At 37.0% G+C, this 27,870-nt stretch overlaps 1 protein-coding gene across 2 annotated transcripts in view; it reads right to left on the bottom strand.

Annotated features, from left to right (window-relative positions):
* LOC149572874 (RNA polymerase sigma factor sigA-like) overlaps positions 1 to 27,641 on the bottom strand; it is a 54,569-nt gene extending 26,928 nt beyond the window's left edge. Inside the window, exons 1-4 of one of the 2 annotated variants that reach the window (XM_089812010.1) lie at positions 27,383 to 27,641; positions 26,429 to 26,944; positions 25,515 to 25,713; positions 25,295 to 25,387 (exon numbers count right to left, since the gene is read on the bottom strand). In XM_089812010.1, the coding sequence (XP_089668136.1) occupies positions 25,295 to 25,387; positions 25,515 to 25,713; positions 26,429 to 26,892 (756 nt within the window). In that variant the 5' untranslated portion in view covers positions 26,893 to 26,944; positions 27,383 to 27,641. Of the gene's footprint in view, positions 1 to 25,294; positions 25,388 to 25,514; positions 25,714 to 26,428; positions 26,945 to 27,091; positions 27,202 to 27,382 lie in introns of those variants that run through there. The other variant, XM_089812009.1, reaches the window with a different exon arrangement.
* Positions 27,642 to 27,870: the final 229 nt, after the last annotated feature.

Below are 27,870 nucleotides of genomic sequence, written 5' to 3'. Positions count from 1 at the left end.
CAATCCCTTAAGCCTATCCTACAGTCCCTCAATAAATAACATCACGCTATGCCTCTGAGGCATATCAAGTACCATAACTGCAATACGCTGAACTCATTAACATACGCCTCTGCATGTCCAGTCTGTCTAAGATGCGCCAACTGCATATAGTTGAGTTTTGTGTCCTTATAGTCAAATCGGGTAATGAGATGTTTAGTGAACTCTGCATAGGAGTGAACCATTGCATGGATTGGTGACCAATCCATGGTGCCACCAGTCATAGGCAACCTCGTCTAAATGCAAGACTGCAAACTGAATAGCATCACACTCAGGCATGGGCCTCAAAGATAGATATATGTCGAGCTTGTGCACCCAAGCTCGTGCACTCGTACCACCAGTACCATCATATCTGCTGAGGTCATTGTTATGTTGTGGCTTGTGGATCCTGTCTCCTCTAAACCTGGCAGCATCTCTCCGTTGTGCACAATACTGGGGAAGAGGAAAAGCATCCCTAACCTCCAGAGGTAGGGCTCTCCACTCATCCATGGCTACCATAACTGAATCCTAGAATCCCACCTCGGGTGGCTCTACCTGTGCAAGATGCTCACTCAGTACGAACCATAGAAGTAGGGGTCTATCCCTAACTGGTGTACAAAGGCGTGCATGTCTGTTGGAATGAAGGGAATTCCCAACTAATGTGTGGGATCTATGACTATGCTGACTTCCTGCGATTGAAACTGATATGCTCTGCCCCTATCTCTCATGCTTGCCTCCATGTCTATCCAACTCCATCCGTTCCAAGATACCCTGTAACCTTTCCAAGGTATGAAATCCTGGGTTGTGTAGTGATGAAAGTTTGACTCTCTTCCTCCTCCATTTGGTTCTATCTGGCACCTCTTTGTTCATCTGCCATAATAATTTCTTATTCAATTCCAAACCCTTGCTCGAATTGAGCTCTCCTACGTGTATAAAGTTTTTTTATCTCAACTCTACCCAGATGCATAGAAGTGTCAATAAAATTCACAGGTTGGCAAGATCAAAGCTCTAATACCACTAAAAGATCCTCAATCCCGATGACCTTGGAAATTGATGTTTGTTTCAAAATTTGAGACTTTGACCAGAATTTTGTACCTCTAAATAGACTTACAGAATTCTGATTTCTTTTTTATTTTTTTTCGTTTTCAAGTTTTTAGGTGTTTATGAAGATATATGCAAGTAAATGAAAAATAACAAATAACTTCGAACTAAGAATGATAAGCAACATTCATATATTAAAAACACTTAACAATTTGGAAATGATTCAAATTGTACCAGGCATAGTATTTAGATTTTCGTAGTCAAAGAAATAAATATATCAAATGAACTTGTTACTATCTACAATGAACCTGATGCCAACTATAGAAGGGTTTTACAATCACAAAAGATGGAGAGCTTGATGTCACAAACCCACAACCACAAAACGTGGCTGCTAATAAGCAATGGTGCCTACAATACAAGCCCAAGTTGCCTCTAGAAGAAACGCCCAAGCTGGAATAGGTTGGCTGGCTAGCTGAATGTGATGTTTCCTTCTAATAAATGGTGCTATGAAGAATTTCAATCCTTGCCACAAAGAATAGTACCTTTGAACTCCAATATTGAATCACCAAATCCTTGTTGAGGTTTGCGTCCCAACACTCTAGACTTAGGGTTTTCGTCCCAAGCCACTAGAGCAATTTCCAATCTCACAAGTTTCAAATGTCAAAAGATACTCCACAATTAGGTCTTCATCTCCTTATAACTCCTCCCAAGTGCAAATCAAACCCTAAATGAGAATTACACTTTGCACTTTATAATAAAATAACATTTTTTCCAAATAAAGGCATCCAAGCTATAGGGTAAACATTACTTTATTAAAATGTCATAACTCAAAGTGCCAAAAAGTCTCTGGATAGTGAAAATAGTATATAATAATTCAAGACCTTTCCAAGGATCTCTAATGCAAGAGCACATCTGACCAAACGAAGCCATATTCCCCTTATTACTCTGAAATGGCTATATAAATAACCTTATTATAAATTATTGAAATGCTAACTTAGGAAATATTAAAATATTCCCCATTTTGCCTCTAAAACCTCAAACCAACCAAATAAACGTGAAACTGACCATGTCACCTGTATGTGATTGATACCAGACGAGATGGGTCAACTGGCAATCCCTTCCCTATGATCTAGGGATGCACCTAGAAACTAGGGAACACACCCTATAATCCTAAAATCGAAACCATGGAATGGTCTCATGGAACCTCACATCTAGAAACTGCCACATCCTCCTAAAATGTAGGGATACCCCCTAAAATCAAGGAACTGCACCCAATTGGCTCCCAACTGCCTGTAAAGTCAAGCCCGGTCACTGAATATGATATATGAGTCTCTATTCACAATTGCTAGCCTACGAGACCCCCATGATAGGCTAACTCACATAACTCTACTAGTCACACTAAAGAGGGGACATGACAAAATCAGATGCTTTGAATCATCCAATGAACTTGGAGATCCTAGCTAAACTATATTTTATCAACACTAAATCAATTCTAATCAAATTCTAATTGATTCTAAACATCTTCAACTTGATCCAGACGACTTTTTTATCAATCTAAGATCATCAACAATACTTGAAATCAAGATCTCATCAATTTTTATTTCATTTTTTCTCCCGATGGGGGCATGATCATACCTAAATCAATCAATTTCTCATCAAATCTAGTAAGGGGTTTTATCAAAATCAGTCAATCAATTATCAAATCAAATCAACGAATCAATCAAATCAGCTATCAACACTAGGGGCATGTCAAATTCTCTCCATCAAGTTGGGATTGTCGGAGAATTGACTTTATCAAGAATCATATCAAGTTGATTATCTACGCCTAAATCAAATCATCTTACAATTGATTAGTTTCGTCGCACCAAATCAAACTAGTTATTCTGTTTTATCAAGCATCATTGCTTTGATATCTTTCTGACATTGATCAATTTCATCACTTCAAATCAAATTGGTTATTTGTCATCATCATAATCTTTTAGATGTTCAGTTTCATTGCTTCAAATCAAACTAGATATTTTAGTTAGCTCATATCACTCTTCATTCCATCAAGTTTGAAGTCGGTAAGGTCCATTCTTTTTCCATCAAGTTTAAAATTAATGGCTTAAAACTTTCAATCAATTGAATTTCATTTGATCAAGCTTGGGATTCTTACTTTGCAAATCAAGAATAGTTTCATTGCTCCATATCAAACTATTCTTCGAATTAACATCATCATTTCTTTGAATCAACATGTTGCTCGCACATTGATTCGAAGAGGGGCAGGTGTAACCAGCCTAAAATGGGCTAAGTCTACCTAGAGGCCCTATTTGTCTTAAATTAGAACCTACTCCTTAATTATGCAAGTACAATTGTCCAATCATTTGCATAATTCATCAAAATCCCTAAACAAGCATTCAATCATCATTACAACTTATGACTAAGTGACAAATAAATTGTTAATTCGTTAAAAACAAATTGATAAAAACTCCTAAATTACAACTTATTACTGAGTGACAAATAAATTGTTAATGGACCAACTGGAGTTAACAAACATGGATCAATTAAGGGTTAATCCTAAGACACATTGAGAATCAATCTAATGGATAGGAGTACATCGACACAAGTTACATAACTGGACATTGTTTGAGCCCTTATTTGTCTTAGGCACCTACAAGATCACCAGAACCAATAGATCTAGCACTAGCACCAGAAGCACCAATAGCTTGAATTGGTTCTCAATCTAGTGAGCACATCCATAGAAACAACTCATTTCATCTCAATTTCTATAAAATGAATGAATTTTAATCTCATTTGATACACACTTTTACATTCACATCTATATGGTGTCAAAATGATCCCACTCACTTGCATCTTAAGTACATGTTGTAGAATTTCATACTCATCTAGCTTAATTGTGCACTTTGCATTTAAATAACTTCAATTTCATGATTGAATCAACTCATATAGTCTTAATTTAGGTGCATTGTAATTGCATTATTTCATGTTTTAAACTCTCATTCTAGGATGCATGGTCATTGATCATGGATCTGCAAATGCCTGAGAGCACCTCACAATCCATTTCATACTTGTTCTAGATAGAGAGCAATAGGATGCTCTTCTTACTCTTTTGCTTTGTAACTTGCATTGCATGCACATTATCGACTAACAAGCTAATGTTCTATTAAAGTGTAGCATTGTTTGTGCAGGTACACTATCTCACACACACAATGCCCGACAATGAAAATTGAACTTTCTTTATAAAGATCAAAAAGGGGAAAATTGTAGTACTCTGTCATTAGAAGTCCAACGTAAGGATATTGTCCATGGTAGAAATGAATGTAATGCCACATCATCAGCCCCATTGGTGAAAGGTAAAAAGGAAATAAGGATCAAGATTTTTATCTACTATAATGATCCGTTCATCCCGTGTGCCAGATAGCAGTTACCCGTTGGTCCCATGTGCCTGACAGCCAACTACCCGTTGGTCTCGTGTGCCTAATGGCCAGCTACCCGTTGATCCTATGTGCCTAAAAGGCAAGTACCCGTTGGTCCCGTGTGCCTAATGGCCAGTTACCCGTTGGTCCCATGTGGCTAATGACCACTTACCTAATGGTCGTACAGTATAGCTTCATGGAGTGAACAATGATGTAGGGACTATTTGGGGTGGGTTGTACAGTAGCTTGGAATGGAGTACAAATGGTGGTGTCGATTGACTGTACGGTAGCTTGGAGAGTTGTACGGACAGAGATGGCCGCATGGTATGGTAATGTTGTAGCACGGACAAAGATGGTTGTACAGAATGGTAATGCTGCAACACGGACAAATGCGTTGCACGTTGCGTCAAACCAAGGGTAGCCAATGGTGTACAATAATAACGCCCCTATTAACATGTAACAACTATAAATTTATGTAACATCTATTACTTTTGAAACATTATTTTGATTTCCCATAATAATTAATTAATAATGATATTAGATATCTTTATATTAATTAGTAATAGATATAATAATTAACAAATTTATTGATTTAATAATATGATACTAATTCCTTAATGATTAAACAAACAAATAATTAGTCTACTAGAGGCATAAGAAATAGGTGACTTTGAATAACATAATATATTAATCGCAACCCTTAGAAAGGGTCACGAGGTGGTAGCCCCGCCATGTATAAATAGTTAAATGCATTATGGAAGAAAGGGGGAGCAAACTTTAGCAATTATAAGGAAGGAGACAAGAAGGACAACACTTGGCCACGTGGACACTATTGATTAGCAGACATAACATACCATTGAGGAAGGAACAAGGGTATGGAATAAATCGAGACCATTGAGTACAAAATGCAACACAGAGCACAGAGGGATCTAAGAAATCGTTGAATCTTAAGGAAGCTAGTAAGAGGTACGAGCATAACCACTATCACAAGCAACGACGTAGAGAAGATAAGTGATGACGTGGGATCCTTCGTAGCATTTCACACACTGCCTACAATCTAGGGGGGACACGTCATAAAGTAACAAGGACTGTGAAGGAGGCTACTTGCATAGTAACGTGGATGCATAGACTTCGGATAGTACAAACGGGACAGTTAGTTTAAAGGTCACAAGTGTAGGCATCTGATCCTACTAATGAAATAAGGGGGTGTGCCACGTAACCGGTAAGTAAGGTGATATATGTGAGGTTTTACTTTATTATTATTATTGTGGTAAAGTAATGTTTTCTCACCTTATTATTATTATTAATATATTTTGTATTAAAATGTCAAATATATATAAAGGAAGAGTAATTGCAATATACAAGGGTATTGACAAGTTACTCTAGGAATAATATATGGAAATATAATTATTGAGTTTAAATATTGTCTACCGTATTGTGAAAGATCCCTGATAGATGCCCTTGCTGATCTGCTGTAGTTTTTAAATTAATAAACTATATTTTCCTGTGATTTCTTTGATGGTCTTTGAGAATAGACAGAAGTTGCAGAAGGTTTTGTTTTTGTTTTGTGTTTTTTGATAGTTTTCACAATAGTAATGAATAATGAACAATAAACATGAGAGGAGACTGAAAATAAATAAGAACATAGAGCCAAATCAGAATTGCTATAAATCGTACCAGGCAGATTTCTGATTTATAAAGCCAAATAATAAATCCAATGCAGTTCCAAGGAGCTTACATCCAACAATGATACCAAACTGCTGCAAATGGCAGCCGTAAGACTGCAAGGAATCACGTCCTAGCTGAAAGAATCAATCTGTAACGCTGAAACCATAAATTTGCAACCTGAATCCACAATAAAGAATGGCGTACTCTATCCCTGATAGCAACACACACTGTCTGAAGAATCCAATGCCAATAACTGCTGAGGGCTACGTCCCAGCCAATCCAGAACCTGGGGTTTGCGTCCCAGATGAAGAATTGCTCTCTCAGAGCCAATTCACAAAAATAAGTTTTCCAATATGCAAAAGATAATAAGAAATTAGGTCTCCATCTCCTTATATCCCCTTCCAATTGTAAATTGAACCCTAAAGGGAAATTACACTTTGCCCTTTAAATAAAATATAATAAAATAACATTTTCCCAATTAAAGTCGTCCATGCTATAGGAAAAACATTACTTTATTAAAATTCCATAGCTAAAGGCACCAAAAAGTCTACAGATAGTAAAAATCATGTATAATAATTCGAGACCTTTCCAATGAGCTATAACACATAAATGTACCTAAGCAACTGATGCCAAAATCCCCTTATTACTCCAAAATGGTTATATTATTAACCTTATTTTAATTTATTTAATCACCAACTTAGGAAATATTTAAATATATTAAAATATTTCCCAAATGGTCCCAAAAGGCCCAAAATGACCAATCAAACATGAATCTGATCTTGTCACCTGTCTGTGACTGATGCCGGACAAGATGGGTCAACTGGCAGTCCATCCCTAAAATCTAGGGATGCTCCTAAAAAGTAGGAGACAGCCCCAATCAACCAAAATTGAGTCCCAATGACTCCCCTGCTGTGTGCACCTCTGAGAGAACTGTCACTAAACTAGGAGTTCCTCCTAAAAAATAGGAGATGCACTCTAAGTCTCCAAAATGTTCGCCAAGGTCTCAAAATGCCTCCTAGACCACTCCTAGTCAATCCCTACAAATTAGGAATCTCTCCTAAATTATAGGAAACTGTTGTCTACTGCTCCAAACTACTTGGGAAGCTCATGCATGACTCTCAAAGCCCCTGGGTTGGTTCCCTCTATGCTCTGTTGGCTTATGGGAACCAGTTAATAGACCAACCTTGCTAGAAATGTTGTCACTAAGGAAGGGCAGAAATTGGGGACATGACATATTGGTATTGGTTTAAGAAGTGATATTTGTGTACATAAGATAATTAATTATTTAGTACATATATTTCTTACAAAATGATTAAGAATCCATAGTGCCAATATAAGGACATTGCTCGCCTATATAAATGGCTTCGTGCCAATATAGAGTCAGGAGTCATTTTAATATAAATGGCTAAGATGGGAATTGATGGAATCTCATAATGCTAGTGCATGTGATGTGATGTGATATAACCTATCGTATAAATGGCTTATTGTGCTAGTGCGAGTAGTTACTTTATTCCATGTATAAATGTCTAAATGAGTAATGCATATATAGTGCTAGTGCAAGAAGTGAGATCCTCATATAAATGGTTATCATGCCAATGCGAGAGATGAGTAACACTGTATAAATGGCTAGATGAGAATGAGATAATGACTAGAACTATGACAAGAAGAGTATATTTATAATTGCTATTATTTAAGCCTAACATTAATTTTGCAAGTATTAGTGTCCCAATCTAATCCTAAAAGTGAGGACATTCTATGTACCGATAGAAGGTGGATTCAATCATGCAACAAAAACTTATAGATTCGAATTCATGAAACAAGGCCAAACAAGAGATTGAGTACGAATAATCCTTCAATTAATAATTGCCAAAAGATGGTGCTCCGATTTGCCAGATCCGAGCAAAGTACTACATACAACAGAATAGGGTGAGGGTTGAATCCCACCGAAACCGAACAAGCCAAGTGGGGAAGATATTTCACTTCCGAAATGGCGAACAATAGAGAATCCCAACGGGAATTTGCAGTACAAAGAAATAATCCAAAATGCATACCTACAACTAAAATAAAAATAGGTCCAAGATATATTAAATCAATCAGAACCACAAATACAAATATTAACCGGGGCCCCATATTAATTAATTAAAGTAACTAATTAAAGGTCCTTTTATTATATTTTTAAATCCTAGGACCAGCTAATTAATTAATTTAATTTAATTATTACATTCAAATTTGGGGACATTACAAATCCTCGCTGCCCAAAGATTGCTTGCCCTCAAGGAATGCATCATCAAACGGAACGCCAACAACTCTAGGGTCCCAAATCAAACGCGCAGGCGAGACAAGTGAAATGACATCAATCCTCCGCAACACCACATTGTCATCAAACTTTCGCTGCACCACTCTGATATAAATATTGTCTCGTCCCGAGTCACCAAGATCCCAAACTTGAAATTCATTTGTGTAATCCATCATGATTGCTACTAGGGAATAGACTTCATAATTAGCCAACTGTAAAGATTGCTCCTACAAATAATCCTCGATCGAATCCGCATCACCAGGAGGCTGAACAACTACTAGTAGAAATTACTTATTCAGAGGGTCACTAGTAGAACCCGAATTTCCATCAAGTTGATCATTGAGCATTGGTTCAATGATATTTGTGCAAGTACCTTCTTCCAAAATTTCCTTCATCTTGGTCTTAGGTACCAAGCAGATTGTGTCTTTGTGGCAAACATTTCGCCAACCACCTGGTATCTGTCATCTTGTACTTGACCATCCAATAGTTGGCACGCAAAAGTATTCTTGGAGTATTCGACTAATAGATGTGCCCTCTAATCGGCTGGAAAATGAGCCATAGTGTAATCCAAGTCAAAGCTCTCCATTCTCCCAACAGGCTGGCAGAATCACCAGCTCTGATTATACAGCCCATTCTATATGATCCATCCTGTACGGCCCATTCTATACAGCCCATCCTATACAACTCATTGTAATACCGTACAACCTCACAGCCTTACATTCACTTGTCCCCCTCGCCATACATCATTTGTGCTCCATTACCAACATCGTATGGTCATACTCTCATACCGTACAACCCTTCATAATAGTATAATATTGCCACCGTACAACAAGTTCTACCATCAACACTAGCATACGGTCACCTCCATTAACATCTCTGGTAAATAATTAATCGTAGGGTTGTGAAAGAAAGGAAAACAAAACATCATAGTGGTATCAAAGCTGGTAATTTTGCTAGCCTGTTGGGAGAATGGAGAGCTTTGACTTGGATTACACGATGGCTCAATTTCCATTTGATTGGAGGGCACATTTGTTGGTCGAATACTCCAAGAAAACTTTTGTGTGCCAACTATTGGATGGTCAAGTGTAGGATGACAAATACAAGGTGGCTAGCGATGTCATTTACCACAAAGACAGAATCTATTTGGTACTCGAATCAAAGATGAAGGAACGGATTTTGGAGGAAGACATCGGCACAAATATTGTCAAACCAACACCCAATGATCATCTTGATGAAAATTTGGGTTCTATCAATGGCCCTCCAAATGAGAAGGTTTCATCGATGGTTGTTCAACTTCCTGGAGATGCTATGGACGATTCCTTGCAGGAGCAACCACAGTGGGTTGAATATGGAGTTTACACTTCAATTGTGCCTAAGTTGTGCATGACTACAATTTTTTCGTGTGAAGTGCTTCCTCATAAAAATAATAGAATCCACATGTGTTGTGAAGTTCCTAAGGAGATCGATGATATCAGAGTGGCGCACCAGAGCTCGAATGGCGGTCTACTCATCTCAATTAAATTTGTGATCCTGAAGAAGCATGGAGTTTTCAGTAGATATAGCAATTGCATCTGTGCATGGTTTGGGATCCTCGAGTTTGCGTATTGTTTGAGGACAAGCAATCTGTGGACGGCGAGGATTTGTAATGTCCCCAATTTTTTATGTAACAATTTAATTGAATTAATTAATTAACTAGTCCCAAAATTTAAATAATATAATAAAACGACCTTTAATTAGTTACTTTAATTAATTAATATGGGGCCCAAGTTAATAATTGTATTTGTGGTTCCAATTGATTTAATATATCTCGAACCTATTTTTTATCTTAGTTTTTGTTGGTAAGTGTTGTTGTCAGCTATCTTTATACACCCTCGAAAAGGTTTTCCCTGACGGGTATTGAAGTACAGCTTGTAGATAGTTGTAGATATGCATTTTGGATTATTTTCTATGTACTGCGAATTCCTGCTGAAGTTCTTTGTTGTTCACCATTTCAGAAGTGAAAGACCTTCCCTATTTGGTTTGTCTGATTTCGACGGGATTCAACCCTCACCCTATTTCGTTGCCTGTAACACTTCACTTGGATCTAACAAATCAGGGAACCATCTATTTGTGAATATTGATTGAATATGCCTATGTTCAATTTTCATTATTGGATTTCATCTTGTTCGTGGTTGTATTGTTCAAAGTCACTTCCACTACCCCCACGTCTTCTTCTGTACAACTACACAAACATACAGACTCTAGATTAGCACACAGTCATTTCGTAGTAACACTGTACGGCCCATCCTGTACGGCTCACTGTAATACCATACAGCCTCACAGGCTTGCATTCACTTGTCCCCCTCACCGTACATCATTTGTGCTCCATTACCAACACCATTACCAACATCGTACGGTCATACTCCCACACCGTACAGCCCTTCATAATAGTATCATATTGCCACCGTACAAGAGGTTCTACCATCAACACTAGCGTACGGTCACCTCCATTAGCATCTCTGGTAAATAATCAATAGTAGGGTTGTGAAAGAAGGGAAAATGGAACATCACATCTACGTCAGAAATGTCCATGACACGGTGGCAAAAAATATTTATCATTGCAAACTCTGGCTTCTGCCAATCCCACGGATACCAACTATTTCTAGATGACACAAATGTGGCAATATCATCACTGGAAGGGCAGATCATTTAAAACATTCCAAAAGCACCAATGCATGATTTAGAACAGTTGGAAAGAATTCAAAGAGGAACTGTTTTAGATTGTATCTAATTTAAATTTTATAATGTATTTAAAGATTCAATTACAGAAACTAAAAGGCATATTGCAGAAATCTAAAAATATGTAATACAACGACATTAAAAAGGTCCAAATTTTCTAATCCCCCATGTCTTTTGAGGCATGAGTGAGATCAGGAGTAGATCTATATTCAATTCTGAAAATAAGGGAGAGACAACAGTTATTTACCTTTTGACATGTTCTATTGTACAGCGAAGGGGAGCCTTTGATCTCTCTCACATAATCAAGGAAATAAAGGAGGATTTTATGAATCTTTGTGTCCACTCATATTCCCTTTAGATTGTCATTTTCCTTTGTGTTTTACAATCACTCCTTGATATTTATCATTTTTTACATTAGATCATGGGTGTGACTAGTATTTAATCTTTGAATCTTAACTTGCTCATACTGCTTAAAGAATTTTTATATATTTGCTGACTCATACTTGTGTGTGTCGTGCTGAATGATCTTTAAGTCATTGGTTTCCATTCCTTGATTTCCAAATCTCTATCCACATTCACACCATGGTGATGGGAGGGTGTTAATTTACCTTTCATGCTTCCTGGCTAAAAGCATACCCCGCTTTATTAGTTTTAGATCATATGAGGTAGTTGTACCTCTAAAATCTAGAGGAAAATTGCTAATTCAATAGAAATTTCTCCAACTGTTAATTTCTGATTCGTCTTTCATATTGGCCATTAAGAGTCATTTTCACAATCAGTTTGAAAGACCAATCTATTAATTAACAGATTTTTGGTGACTCTGCTGGGGAAAATCAAATCAGTGTTGATGTTGCGTTTCCTCAAATATCTAAAGGTGCCTCCTATAGAACAGAGATAGGCAGCTTTGTTGCTTCTATAGATGATAGTGACAATGACAAAGATGAAGGAGATTCCTCCTATGATACAGTTAAGAAGAATTTGTTAGACGTGGATTTCTTGAAGAGCTTCTATAGTGGTGTGTGGTTCCAGCCTCAGTTCCAGCCTCACAAAGTTCATCCTTCCTTTCTCCGAGTTTTGCAAAATACTGGGAAAAGACTGATGGTGAGAATACCTTGCTTGCTCAAGATCTGAATATGCCCAAAGAAAATAAATCTGCATACAGGTTGGCCTAATCCAGATACTAGAGAAGCTGAACAATCTTGGTCAGCATAGATGATCAAGTGGCAGAACTGAGACATGATGGCGAAGTTGTTGAAAGCTAGCTATTAAAGTGATCAGAATTCCATAAATTCATCTGCAAGAATGAAGATCATCGAGGCAGATTCTAGAGGAATTTTAATGAAGATAAAAAGCCAAAAACTTTCTTGGAACGCATGCAGGCATTTATGAAGGAAAAATTATTTTCTCTTGAAGGGAACAATAAAGAGATACCATCAGAAGATCCAAATGTTGTTCTTTTCCCTAATTGGTGTCTGCAGGGTTCAGAAGATGGCTTCTTATGTGGAAAAGGTGTCTCTCTTTCACCCCTCGTGTTCAAAGATGAAAATTTGTCATGATCCTAAACCTGAGGTAGCTGATTGTGGTTCTAAAGAGCATAGTGGTGAGCACAAGGGGGAGCTCCAAAGGGAGACTGTTAAGAAGTGCATCATTCTTGAATATCCACTGAAAAAAATGACTCGTATTGAAACAAACTCTTTGATTGATGTCATCGTGGAGGAAGAGGATAAGGATGGTGTAGCATGTGCAAGAATATTTGGAAAGCCTTGAGGAAATTTTGGAGATGTGTAGTGCCTAGGAAAGGTAAATGATGTTTCAATTTTGCAGTCTCCTCTTTCTGAAAGTGAAGATATGTAAGTTTTGTCTTTCCTTCCTAACTTTGATCAAGAGTTGCCTTGTGAAGAAGAGAATACTATGATGATGGATGAGCTGATAGTTGTAGCGGATAAAATTTATGTTGGGCATTGTCATGATCTATTGAAGGGGTGTTCCATTCGAGACTTAATCATTCCTCTGACAAGTGTGTGTAAGATGATGCAGATAATGACTTTCTTTATGCAGATTCTTTTCAGCCTATCCAGTGTGATATGCATACTCTCTTGGTGCCTCTAGAAATGTATCATGAAAGATGGCTCTTTGGTCATGAGTCCTTGCACCATGATTCAATTATTCTTGTGAGTTTTCATTTAATTTGCATACCACTTTTGTATCTGCTATTTCTTCATGGATACGAATTCCTTTCTCGCAATAGATCTGACTTCTCCCAGCCTATTAACGGCTTCGCATGAGTATCTCTAGTTTTGTAGCTTGAGGTAGGGTCTCCTTGTGATGTAAATGTGTAAATAAGTTTTTGGTGTCTTGAGGGCTAAGGTGGTTTTGTCTTTCCAATTTTGGTGTGCTCATTTTTTTAGTTTGTGCCCAGATCCCCTCCATCCTTCTGCAAAGCAACACCCTGTCCTCCTGTTGTTTTTGTGACTCTACTGCACAATGGATAAAGCATTAATCCTTTCTAAGACTTTAGGTCCCTTGCATTGTCTTTTGCAGCCCATGTTCCCAGTCAAGCCAACTGTTGTTGAATTTCGCTCATAGCTCATTTTGGCTAAGTCTTATCATTTTTCAAGTCAAGCAGAACTTATCTTAGTCTCTTTCTAAAGCATGTCAATGTTTGCAAGCAGTTCAAGAACCAACACTGAACTTCAATAGGCATTGTTGAACTTGTTCATTTTATATTTGTTTTGCATATCCTTTGTTTTGTCAGAGTTCAACTCAATGCGTCATGTCCTAAGAACATTTTGTGAATTTTATTTAAGCCTTCGCCTTTGTCATTTCCCTTTGTCAAAGTTTAAGTTAGATTGACGAAGTTGTCAAAGCCCAATGGCATAATTGTAACTCGGTCTCCTTCATTTTCTTTGCAAATCTTAAGTCTTTCCTAGTTCAAATCCATATGGCGGAGCCTTCATTATCTGGTCAACCATCCCTTTGTCGGTGCTAAGTTACCCGAAGTTGAACTTATTTATTTTATTCGGCTAACACTTTTTTTGTAGAAATCTTTCATAAAGGTGTAAGGAAAATTGAGTAATTGATTAGGTGGAGTTAAAGTCAAATAGCAAAAATTGAACTCCTCACATCAAAGGAAAAAGTGAGGTAAAAGAAATAATTTTGTTAGCATGTCAGCAAATATGAGCAATAAGCAATATTAAGATTGTGCAGAAATAAGTTAGAGAAAAATACAATAACAAATAGATTTCACGTGGTTCACCCAATACGGGATACATCCACCAGAAAAACAGCCATCCACTCATTTTACTATCCAACAAAGAGAAAATTATAAGCTGATGATATTTCACATCATGCAGCCACTTATTTGTCAAGCCTTTTGAGGCGGTTTATAATGTTGGTTAACACAATTAACTAAAAAAATTCATGATCCTAGCAAGGATATGTTATGAGTGTACAATATTTCCATGATCAATGCCCACATACTAACAGTTAAGGCTAGAGAGAGTCAAAGTCCAATAATCAAATAGGAATACTTAAAGGGAGCAAAGTAAAGAAAAAGAAAGGATAAGTGGGCACACAGGTTGATTTAGATCGCCGGGGCTCGAAAATGAAGGTTGAACTTTCTTTATAAAGTACAAAAAGGGGAAAAATGTAATACTCTGTCATTTGAAGTCCAGTGAAAAGATATTTTCCATGGGGAAAATGAATGTAATGCCACACCAATATTTTCTGCTGAATCGGACATGTCAATGGCATGGTGGCAAGAAAGATTCATCGTTAGAGACTCTTTGACTAATGCCAACCCGATACAAAGCAGTTATTTTCAAATGAAGTGGATGTGACAATATCATCACTTGAAGGGCAAAGCAATTGAAACATTCTAGAAGCCCCCATGCATGTCCTCAAACATCTAGAAAGAGTTCGAAGAGAGGAGTCATTTTAGGAAGACGTATCTAATTTTATTTTTGTAATGTATTTAAAGATTCAGTTACAAAAACTGAAATGCCTATTGGGTACATCTATAAATATGTAATAATCCAATAACATTAAAAAGGTCCAGATTTTCTAGGATGTAAAAATCCTTACTTGCCTTCCACAAATTTGCTGGTTAAAAATGAGAAATGTTTGGATTTTGTGTTTCTATTTCTGATTTGATAACTATACCTTTTTAAAATTATTTTCAGACATATATGAATTGATAATGAACAATATTGCAAAATGACACTCTCAGAATTCTCCAAAATTTATTTGCTCTAATTGAAATGCTGATGGAAAATATATTTGAGGTGCAAAACACAACAAATGATCTATGAAGTGCAGTTTTTAATTTGCAGGAAACCACCACAAATGCAATTGAAAATTCAAGTCATTTGCATTCATAAAATTCTGAAATAGATAAATAACCACTAGAACCTGATTGGCACAATCAGCATTATTGATTCCCCTTGAATTAGTGAATTGCAAACTCAGAAACGCATGTGCTGATCACCATGTGAGTGCAGAATGTGCCACGATATCCAAAGTGGTATGCCGTCAATGATCCAAGCTGAACGCTGAACCTACATAGCAGATTGCAGGTACTATGGTCGCCTTGGTTTCTGAATCACGTGCTGCTGACTAGGCAATCTCCACACAATTGAACCAAAATTGCAGACCTATTAATGGATGTCATCCAAACCAAGGGAAATGGTGTCGGTTCACAATTAGCCTCCTAGAACCTCAAAATGCTGCTCCCAAATAATAGTCAGCAGCTCTAACTTCTCCTGCCGATTCACTTCTTTTCCACACTCAATCTAATAGCAAACCCTCACACCTGCTCACTTTCGAATATGATAAATTTCTTCCTTCACACAATTCTCCGTAGACACAGATCAGAGAGTTGGAGAAAGCTTGATCAATTGTTATATAACTAGAAATACTTAGAAAGAATCCTCTCCTTAGCCACAACAAACAACAGTAGGAGTAATTGCCAGCAAATTTCAAATCCACTATACTTCAGAAGTGAAATGAAAACACTTCTTAGCTACAGTGATGAATAGTAGAGAAGTCGGGCAAACTTAGCTATACCTCATTAGCTAAATTGCAAAAGAATTTCCAAACCCTTATATATCAACAAGGGCATACAATTAAGAACTCGGGAAAAAGCCACAAAGGCACAAAATCAAATATATAATCAAGCATGATTTTCTCAATAAAATGAGCTCATATTTATAATGCCTTTGTTGACAAAAGTTTCCAAAAAAACTGAAATTGCGAAAGTTTCCCAAAGAACTCAACTCTTTTGGCAACATTCTGATGATAACTCAATCTTCAGCTTAAGTGAAATTATAAAGTTAAGTTATAACTTGATAAATAGTCATTTAATTATTTAGTAATACTTTGGCCACTAAAAAAATAATAACTCCCAAAATACTCATCATTTAAATATGTTGTCTGAAATAGGAGTCATACCTATTATTTCTCCATGTGATCAAATGCACTTTCCAAAAATAGAAAGGGTCCATCTCGATCAACACCAACTTACCACAAATAGTAAGTACACAAAACTAAGCCCAAACGAAGTCCGATCTGAGCCAAACAAAGACCAACTTACAGCTTACTGAGATGTGGAGAAGATAAGACTCTCCCAAGCCAAGCCACTGCTACAGAAGACCCTCTATCCACAATAATTAGCCTACGAGGATCACAATAATAGGCTAATCCCTTAAACTCAAATGCTGACAAAATTGGGGACTTTACATTCCTCCCTCCCCGAGATTGCTTGTCCTTAAGCAATTCGGCAATACAATGAACTCCAACCTCCAATACAATGAACTCCAACCTCCACCTGGATCCCAAATGAAGAAGTACATGGCATCCCTACCAACACTGAACCAACTACATGCCAATATCATCGAGTCCATCAACATCACCTACAATATAGCACCCAACATCTGTGCTAATGATGTGAAAGTCAGGGCATCACCAAAAGATAACTCTATAGGAGATCTCAACATACTCTTCTTCCCCGTAGCCACCCATATAATATATACTGGACTGGGATCGTGATCATCACCAACAATCCCAAAAAAAGATGTAGCTACAGGAGAACCATATGCACTCATGCCAACTATACCTATAACTACATCCTCGTCAGAAACTGTGGCTACAAGAACATCACCAACCGTGGCTATAGAAAACTGAACTGCATCTACAAATAGTGAAAACCGAGTCCAACTCCTCTCTCGTGGGTGATCAAAATCAATCTCAAACAGCAGATTGTCATAAGACAATGTTGCATCCATGTCAAATATAGGATTGTCCACAAAGTGTACCTTATCATCATTGACATGTATACTATCATCAGGGCACACATCTACAACCACTACATATATATTGCTAAACTCCTTGCTAAATGGCTCAACCGACATAGAAGTGGTTGTTGATATGACAATATCCTCGCATGCTCCTACGCTCACTATCGTTGCATCGCCATCAAATACATGATCCTGGGAACTCATGCCAACAGCTGCATCATCTGACTCAACCTGACATGAATACTCGTCACATTCCACCATAATTGTGCCAAACACATGCGGTGTCTCATAAGAAATGTCCCGCACATCTGTAGCCACAACTATATCATCACATTTCGCTCTTCGAAAAAGTGATATCAGGCTCTGCTCAAATCTCGGATTTGAAATCAGCTGGGTCATTTGTTTGTGATTTTGATTCAATTTATTCACTAACACATCCAACTATTTGACAATACCCTGTATCTTAGAATCTCCATCCCTAGGCGTAGAAGTGTGCCCTCTACGGGTATAATGAATACCAAACCCCCTGTCACCATCCATAATGTTGAAAACCAAATCTCCAAAATAAGGCACTAATCAAACTAAGCCCAATTCCTGCAGGTTGGCAGGAAACCGCTCTAATACTACTATAAAAACCCTTACTTGCCTTCCACAAATTTGCTGGTTGAAAATGAGAAATGTTTGGATTCTGTATTTCTATTTCTAATTTGAAAACGACGCCTATTTAATATTCTTTTCAGACATATATGAATTGATAATGAACAATATTGCAAAATGACGCTCTCTCAGAATTCTCCAAAATTTATTTGCTCTAATTGAAATGCTGATGGAAAATATATTTGAGGTGCAAAACACAACAAATGATCTATGAAGAGCAGTTTTTAATTTGCAGGAAACCACCACAAATGCGATTGAAAATTCAAGTCATTTGCATTCATAAAATTCTAAAATAGATAAATAACCACTAGAACCTAATTGGCACAATCAGCATTATCGATTCCCCTTGAATTAGTGAATTGCAAACTAAAAAACGCATATGCTGATAACCATGTGAGTGCAGAAGGTGCCACGATATCCAAAGTGGTATGCCATCAATGATCCAAGCTGAACGCTGAACCTACATCGCAGATTGCAGGTACTATGGTCGCCTTGGTTGCTAAATCACGTGTTGCTGACTGGGCAGTCTCCACACAATTGAACCAGAATTGCAGACCTGTTAATGGATGTCCAAACCAAGGGAAATGGTGTCGGTTCACAATTAGCCTCCTAGAACCTCAAAACACTGCTCCCAAATAACAATCAGTAGCTCTAACTTCTCTTACCGATTCACTTCTTTTCCACACTCAATCTGATAGCAAACTCTCACACCTGCTTCCCTTTCGAATATGATAAATTTCTTCCTTCACACAATTCTCTATGGACATAGATCAGACAGTTGGAGAAAGTTTGATCAACTGCTATATAACTAGAAATACCTAGAAAGAATCCTCTCCTTAGCCACAGCAAACAATAGTAGGAGTAATTGCCAACAAATATCAAATCTACTATACTTCAGCAGTGGAATGAAAACACTTCTCAGTTACAGTGATGAACAGTAGACAAACAAACAAAGACCAACTTGTAGCTTACTGAGATGTGAAGGTAAGACCCTCCCAAGCCAAGCCACTGCCACAGAAGACCCTCTATCCACAATAATTAGCATACGAGGATCACAGTAATAGGCTAATCCTTAAAACTCAGATGCCGACAAAATTGGGGACATTACATAGGAACCCTTATTCTTCGAAGCATGAGTGAGAATCAATCAGGAGTTGGCATCTATATTCAATTCTGAAAATAGGGGAGAGACAACAATGATATGCTTTGGAACATGTTCTATTGTATAGTGAATGAGAGCTTTTGATCTCTCTAATTTTATCAAGGAAATAAAGGATGATTTTATAAATCTTTGTTTTTGTCATATTCCCTTTAAATTGTCATTTTCTATGATATGTTGTGACTTTGTGATCCAATTCAATGGGCATTATCTTAGATATAACAATCCACCACATGCTTCAACTAAAACATCATTCACTAATAGATTAGGAGTAGGACTATACTTGTATGCATTTTATGATTCTACAATCTATCAAGGGAAACATGGATAGATAGCCTATAGAATTAAAGAGAATTATGTGCTGCATACCAACATCTTGTTGTTATGCAACAATGTGCTCATTGGCTTAATAACAAGTTTTATATGCAATAGGTTCGTCATTGATCTAGTGACAGCCTTTTTTGTCTAAGCATACACCAGGTACTAGTACAACGCTTCCAATTTTGTTCATCTTGAGTCATGATAAATCTCATTGAGGATACCTCTAGGGAATCCCCCCTTGGATCTAGATGAGCTTGAGATGAAGAAAAGATTACCCACTCTCAACAATTGGTCCATTGCTGCCCTACTAGGAAGTTTGTTATGCTAGGTCTAACACCCCTAACACTAAAAGAATAACCTACCTTTGAAGATTTGGAAACTTAAGTACCAATAGATTTTTTTTATTTTATGTTCATTGGAGATTCTCCCTAAGTTCTTTCAAAATGTCTTGGCTTTGCTATATCGAGTCTCCTTCCCTTGGCAACTTTTATCTACATTCACCAAACCAAGAAAAAATAGGGCATCATATCTAGTCAAATCATTGAGCGGAGCTTTACCAATCGACACATGAATTTTTGTAGTAACACTCTCCAAGGTAGAGTCATTTGATCCATGTTGATTTTTGTCCTACTACATATTCCTCAATTATCCTTCAAACTTCTTGTTGACAATTTCTTTTACCCATCTTTTTGAGAACGATAGCTAGTTCTAGGAGTACACCATGGGATCTAAATGCAAACCCAAATGCTCAAGTATCACCATGCCACCACTGTGACTCGTTTTGTAATGCCCATAAAATCTCAATCCTGTACATGTCAAGTTAAACAACTCCTGCCAAAAAGTGGTTTGGATCCTACCATCTCCATCATCCATATTTTTATGCAATCCATATAAATTGATCACCTCTTGAAAATAATTTGACAACCTGAGAAACTACGACAAAAAAGTGTGCAAGATTAGTTAACTTGTTCTCAACATAAATGTAAGTTTTGGGATATCCATGAGAAGATTTGTGATTGAATCCTTCCAGTTCTGAACAGGATTAGGCAAGAAGCGTGACAAACTCGTACTGAGTTAATTCCTTATTTGTTGATAAATGATGCATTCTACCAAATACTTGAGGGCATCCTCAATCTCTTGCAGGGCTAAAGGTTGCATTGTGAAGAATCAAAAACCTTCAATTGAGCATTAGAATAACCTTCTTGAATCTTAGATCATACAACTATACTGCAAGCCAAAAATTTCATAAATTTGTGTAAAACAGATTGCATACAGTCCAAAATGAGGTTGCAAACTCATAAATTATCCAAAATGGTATCAAAGTCATCAAAGCAATCGCATTGTTTTCAGCAGATCTAATAGTTCAGACTTCTCACAAACAACACAATACAAGGAAAATTTCTTAAAATCTGCAGATGTGTACCTATATATGTCTGGAAACAGTAATCCAAAGTATGAAATTGCAGAAACCATTAATATGAAGATAGTATGGTAGCCACAACACTACAGATCTTTTGTGTAAATCCGTAACACCAGCAATATGGAGGCTAGAAATAACCGATTAATTACTGAATTTCCTTCATTAGTAATAACAAAATACATATTTTTTGAAAAAATCAGTAAAACTATGACTTAAAAAACTTGAACAATTGTGAAATACGGTGGCAGGAAATGATGATGGCAATAACCCGAAAGCTAGAATTGATGATGGGCAAATTTTCCAATATGTTTCCTCTATCACTTCTCTTCCCCATTTGACTTGGTTATCTCTTGCAAATGTATCCAAATAGGAATTTATTCCACCTAATTTATGCTACACTACTCTGATTTTATTGTGAACACCTTCTTAAGACTTTTTTGTAGTGCCATAACTACTTCAATGGAAAGATATCCCCATCATGCCTCTTCCCCAACTCTTGATGAAATACAGTGACAATCTTAGACCAAGATCATCAAGAACCGTACTATGAATCCAAAACAACCAAATACCATCATAAAAAGTGTCTCGCCTATGGATGAAGTCATAATTTGATGTTCTGTCCTCTTAGCCATGACAAATCTCAAAGCTCCAACTTCAATGTCTTGAAGCACCTCCTATTTCACTTTTGATCTAAACTTCAGCTCCATAGTCTAATACTTTAAGGAATTCTCTCAGAAAATATAACCATCGCACATCCAAATCCATGACACTCTCTCCTTAACCAATATAGAAATCATCAAACATTCAATGTCTTCCCAAGGTGATGATAGGCTGATATATGTTTACAATGCAAGTAATGGTGAAGCCATGTGTAACATTGAATCATTTGAGGTATATTGTATCTAGTCCCCTCTTAGATGCCATATCCTCATCTATGAAGTTAAATTGGCTGGATACACTACAGTCAATACTATAATCTTTTTCCCATACAAAACCCCACAAACTTTGAATGCGTGATACTTAGGTGCACCTAAAAGTGAGGCAAAGATACCTTCTTTAACTTCTTTGTTTCCCCTTACTCTATCTCTTCTTTGTTTCTCCTTTCTCTATCTCTTCAACTTCACATTTAGGATTTGATGGAACATTTTCACACATCACTCCACTGCAAAAGGGCCCCCCTCTTTGTTTTCGCTTGCTAGCTTGGTTTGTTGCAGGTGTTTGTTAGTTATCCTAAGCTTGGCAATATTTTGGTATCTTAGTCTCCTAAGCAATTAGGAATACTGGCAGTGTCTTGTCAAGTCTATGAGGGAACTTTGATCAAGTTGTGAAAGAGGTATGGGGTTGAGGAAGTTGTAATTGCTAAAGCTTGGAATTGAAGGTGAAGCCATAAAAAATACACTAAATATAGTTGTGAAAATGTTGTGAAATGTCACTGAGGTTGCAAAGAGTTGTTTAAATCTTGTCAAGGTTGGGAATCCAGGTCTTGAACATGAAATTTGGAAAAAGCTAAGTGGAATGAAAATTCGAGTCAAGTTGTTAGTTGAAGTTAAAAGAAATTTCCAAATCCTTAGTCAAAAAATGCAAAAATCCGAGTTTTAAGTGGAAGGATGAGAAAACTTGTTCATTTTCAGCTCCATCTTGCAAATCATTTCCAGCTCTACCATTGAAGCCCACCCTAGAGATGTACGGGGAAAATTGAAAAGATTCAAGGAAGTTCAAAATTGCAAATGAAGATCTATGCAATGGAGATGAAACTTCTTGTTTGCAAGTTGAATTTCAAAAGATAAAAGTGAAAATCCTTAAGAAAAAAAGGAGAGTAAAAATAGTTGGTTGAGAATGCAATAATCCAAATGATTTTCAAGAGAAGAACAAACTTTTTTAAGGATTCCGGCTTCCCCTCTCAAACCCACCTTAGGCAAAAAGATGAAATTCAAGCTCTTGTTTGTGAACGAAAAAGAAAAATGAAGATGAGTTTCAATCTTCAAAATGGAAGACTTGGATTGCAAGTGATCATTTCCAGCTTCAATACTCATATGTGCCCTCATTTGACGTCATTTCCAGTTTCAATGCCTATTTGAGCTCACTTTGTTATTACATCTATGATTTCTAGCTAGTTTGTAAAAAGCTGCTCATCTTAGAAGGATTTCCAGCTTGCTTTAGGATTTCTGTCCAAGTACATTTGCATTTACAGCTTATGTTCTAAATTGTGTGCAATTTGAAAAGAAAAACAAGGTTGGCCTTCTTTGAGCTACTTAAGATGCAATCTTTCATTAGACACCTTGAGCACTGTATAAGGAGGTTAGCGAAGGTCATTTCAAGGCATCATTCAAACACAAATCCAAGGCAGAAAATCAGAAACAAAAAGCAGGCTCTAGCAGTGAAATCAGAATTCAAGAGCATTCAAGGGCAAATTGTAAGGTGCAACAATCAGAATTAAGAGGTGAAATATGGATTTCAATCAGAAAATGGAAGCATTCTCCAAGCCCTTAATGCAAAAATCATCTCAGAAGGGCAAAAATATATCAGATCTCCTGCAGAAGATGTGATTTAAAACATGGAGAAGGCAAAATCAAAAATCAGATGGAAAACAAATTCAGACAAATTTGAAGCGTGAAGACAAACAAATTCAAGGAAGATTGGAGCAATTTTATCAAGGAGGAATCAGAATTCAGGCATGAAAAAGTCATCTTAAGATTTTGCATTAAGAAATGTAAAAGGATTTTCAAGTCCATTTACAACTTGTGAAGAAAAAAACAATCAAATCCCAACCCAGAGTTGATTCCCATTGAAGAACTTGTTTGATCATGAGAATATTTCTAGAGTCCTTGTACTTCCCATTTTACTCATAGATTTGATCCAAGGGTTTCCTTTGTCTTTGCAGGAATTGAAGTGTAGGACATCAATGAAGAGCTATGATCAAGCTCCGGCAAGGGAGGTGGAAAACAAATTAAAGTTCAAGAGAAGACTTACAACATGAGGAGAGGACTTCAAGATCAATGAAAAGGATTCATCAACAAAGGCGAAGGAAGAGACCAACACATCAACAAGGCAAGTTAGAAGATTCAAACTAAATACAAGCACAAGAAGAAGATTGTTCTACAAATGGAGAATGTTATCACAATCTTGGACCCAAGATCAACATGAAGGACCCAATTGTTACAATAAGAGGAAGAAGTGAAGACGAGCAATTTCAGAACAACTCAAGGAGAAGATTTTTATAATGATGAAGGATGAAAATGAGGAAGAACATCAATGAAGAAGAAGAAATTTGGGAATATGAACCATCACAGCCAATCAAAAGGCTTAAAGAAGTTGAGTGTCAAGAGATACACCTAGAGATGCAGAGAATTATTTATGATAATGAAGAAATGGAATTGAAGCAAAGATAACAAGACATACGTGCTGAGGTGGCACCCTCTCATCTTCAACCAATCATTTAATTCCAACTCAACATGTCCAAGCTCATCCAACCAGACTCATTCACAAGTGGACATGTAGAAAGCATTTAACGTAATACTACAATGAATTTTCTCACTGGATCATCCTTGAAAGGATATGTACCTAAAGATTTGTAATCATCTTATTGAATGACATTAAATGTTTATAATTAGCAGTTGTAACTAGCCTTAATTAGGGTTTGCTTAGAACCATCTCTGCAACACCAATAAAACAGTTCTAAATTCGTCAACTATAAATCTCATTGTAACATTATTATTCATTTGTAAGGATGTTTGGCCCTTGATTGCAGGAATGCACAAAATTATGGGCAATAAGTTAATCATTTCTCTGAAGAAGCTATAATATAGTACCGCTGTGATTAATGAAATTCTTCAGCAGGCATTTAAGAGTCTGTAATGTCATAGGACCCAAAACAGACACACAGCACATCTTGCTAACCATAATTGAAGGATTTCTCTATGCATAAAACCTTAAACCCTACAGCATAACTCTTTCTCTCGGGACCCTTTTTCAGATTCTTATCCACTCAAGTGATGGACATGCACATACAGCAGTCAAATGTAATGAAACCAATATATAGTAGTCGTGTCATTAATATATTGTTTGGGCATTAGAGATGGATACACCGGTGCAATTTTGTTTGTCCAACAAGGAAAAAAACTGCTTACCAAATCAGCCTTTCTTGTACAGTCAATCTCGATATGTATACTCCAATGTCAATGCATAAATGAGAACTACAGTGTTAAATTGGGATTGGCAAGTAATGCTAGAAGAGTATTCATATGAGCCTAAATAATATGTAAGGAGGGGAGTAAAGAGTAAATACATTACCAGGCGAATCCACCAATACACAAATGTTGATAGCTTGACTCCCTTAGTGTAATCAAACTTTTTTAGGCCACGAACAAGTCCTTTCACACCTTCCTGAAAAACAAGACAAGGAGATAGAATGTTTGAAAAAAAAATTGCCCAAATAAAATTGTTTGCAATGGCATTTGGAATTCACTATATTTATTTCCAGATCCTTTTTTACATGTTTGAGTGTCAGTACCTGAGTCAATTCTTGGATATCAATACCCATATTTTTGTACTTGTTTGCAACTGAAATCACCAGAGGGGTGTTAGCCCTCACCAATTTATCTATTGCCATCTCTGATTCGAAGAGACTTGCATAAAGCTCTTTTGGAGAGAGATTTGTATAAGCAGCCCATTGTATATAAGAGGGTTCATATCCTAATTTTTCCTGCAGCCTGAAAATAATCAGCACTTAGCACAATCAACAATCCTTACACAGGGCTTGTATTTAAACTTTTTTTTCTATCATCTCTGTACTTTTGCCCATGACTTATCAGGAAGATTCTATGAATATTTCTGATGAAAGGAAATCCAGTAAATGTTATAACATCCTAGATTCTTTTCGTTGGTTTGGTAACTCAAAGCAATGACATTTCTAATTATGAAAAAATTATGTTCAAATCCAATTAACCTTCCAATCGTGGGATATGTAACCACTCCTAGCCGGAAGGTATCTGATACCAATCTAAACAAGTATGTAGATCCAAAACTGACAAATTCTGTTCGTTTTCTGTTCAAAAATGAGGCTTACACTTTAACATATAGACAAAACGCATTAATGAGGAAATTAGAATGCACATTTAGAAGGTGTTCAATGCTTTAGGAACCTAGGCATATTCTTGCTTCTGTAAACATGTTTTAACAGCTACTCGTAACAAGCAGAGCAGAATACTCTGACAAAGAGAATCAAAGGCTCAAAAGAAACACTACATTCTTGAAAGATTCAACTTCCACGATATATGATTGAGATGGAAATTCAAGAATAACCTAGAATCAGTTCTGCTCTGCGTATCGGTGATTTTGATTCTTGGCATCATGTTTTCAGATTATGAGCGCAGAGCAATGTTATTATAATATTGGAAATGTAAATTAAACATTGAAAAACTGCACCTTTTTTTGCAGTCCTCCAATTGAGCTCCAACTCTGATTTTCTTGGCGAAGTGAATGACCTGTTCCTGACTAGGAAATTCTTGATTATGACTGTCATTCATATTTTCTGACATGTAACGCTGTAAACCATTTGCTTCAACACGGGCAGACTGTCTCCATCTATTTGGCACTGGGTACATTTTTCTATCTTCAGATTTCTCTTTAGACATACGGAGTCGTCGGCGTCGAGCAGAAGGGTTCCCGGAACGAATAACTTGAAAGGATGCAAGAGAGTGTCCAGGACTTATTCCAGCTATTTCAGAAATGCGTTGAGGATTCTCTACCTTACACGGCGCTTGCACTGTTTGTAATGCAGTGTAGATCTTAGGCCTTTGGGCACGGATGGTATTTTTTTGAGCAATGAAGCTAATCTTTGAATTTGGATCAATTAAACTGGATAAACACATAGCTGTAGTGGCTGTCATTGGTCGTTCCTCGCCTTTTGTTTCACTCCTCGTAGAAACTGCATAATATAAGCTGCAAATCACGAGTCTCAATTTCAAACTCCCTAGTTGAAAAAAAAAGAAAAAAAGAAAAATCCTTTCGTATACCAATTCAATTTGCCGTTTTCAGAGTGATCTTAAAAAATTGAATTATGATACTGAAATAAACAGAATTTCTTACGGGGACAGAGATGGTGTGCACTTCAACATCCAATTTTATTTCATTTCAAGTCTCAACAAAAACTAATACAATACTGAACTTCACCGGAATTGGATTTCCTCCGGTGAAACTCATAGGAATGACAAAATCAAATTGGACATTTGAATTTTAATAGACCATAAATTCGAAATTTGAAGAACAAAAAAGCGTGTTATCCATCATACAAAAGCATTCCAGAAAACAAATTCAGTTCCTGGTTGACTCCAATGACGTAACAGAGTAATCAATGGAGCTAGCATTTAGTGGGCTTACCTGTCATCAATGTATTCAATTTTACAGCATGACAAGCTAACCAAGCCAAAATGAGGGGCTATGGAGGGGATCTAGAGCGCGTCTGAATGTTAATATCTGGGAATCATGGGTGGTGATGGCATTAATAAGACAACTTACATGCCAAATTGGGTTAGCAGCGTAACTACTCCTGGCATGCTGATGAGCATAGAAATCAAGTTTCTGCACTCTATTCACATTCAATGGTGAAGAGGCGGCAGTTCTCAATACTGCATTGCCCATCGTTGATGTCTCCGTCTGATCTGTTTTATTTCTTTGGTGGTGGGTATTGGGTGAACCCCTCTTACCTCCCCGCGAGCGGCCTTCACCACCCTTTTTATGACATTAGTTGGATTTCCTTACTGTCCTATACGCTATTCCATGGAAAGTAATTTGCATGTGTACAACTTGAATAAGCTATTTGGGCATGTAAAGTTCTTTGTTACAACGGATTTTTAGTCCCTGCCTAA

This window comes from Cupressus sempervirens, chromosome 2, assembly GCF_028749045.1.
Source record: "Cupressus sempervirens isolate cs-2001-9-10 chromosome 2, ASM2874904v1, whole genome shotgun sequence".
Taxonomy (NCBI): Eukaryota; Viridiplantae; Streptophyta; class Pinopsida; order Cupressales; family Cupressaceae; genus Cupressus; species Cupressus sempervirens.
This window is presented reverse-complemented; position numbering and strand designations above follow the sequence as displayed.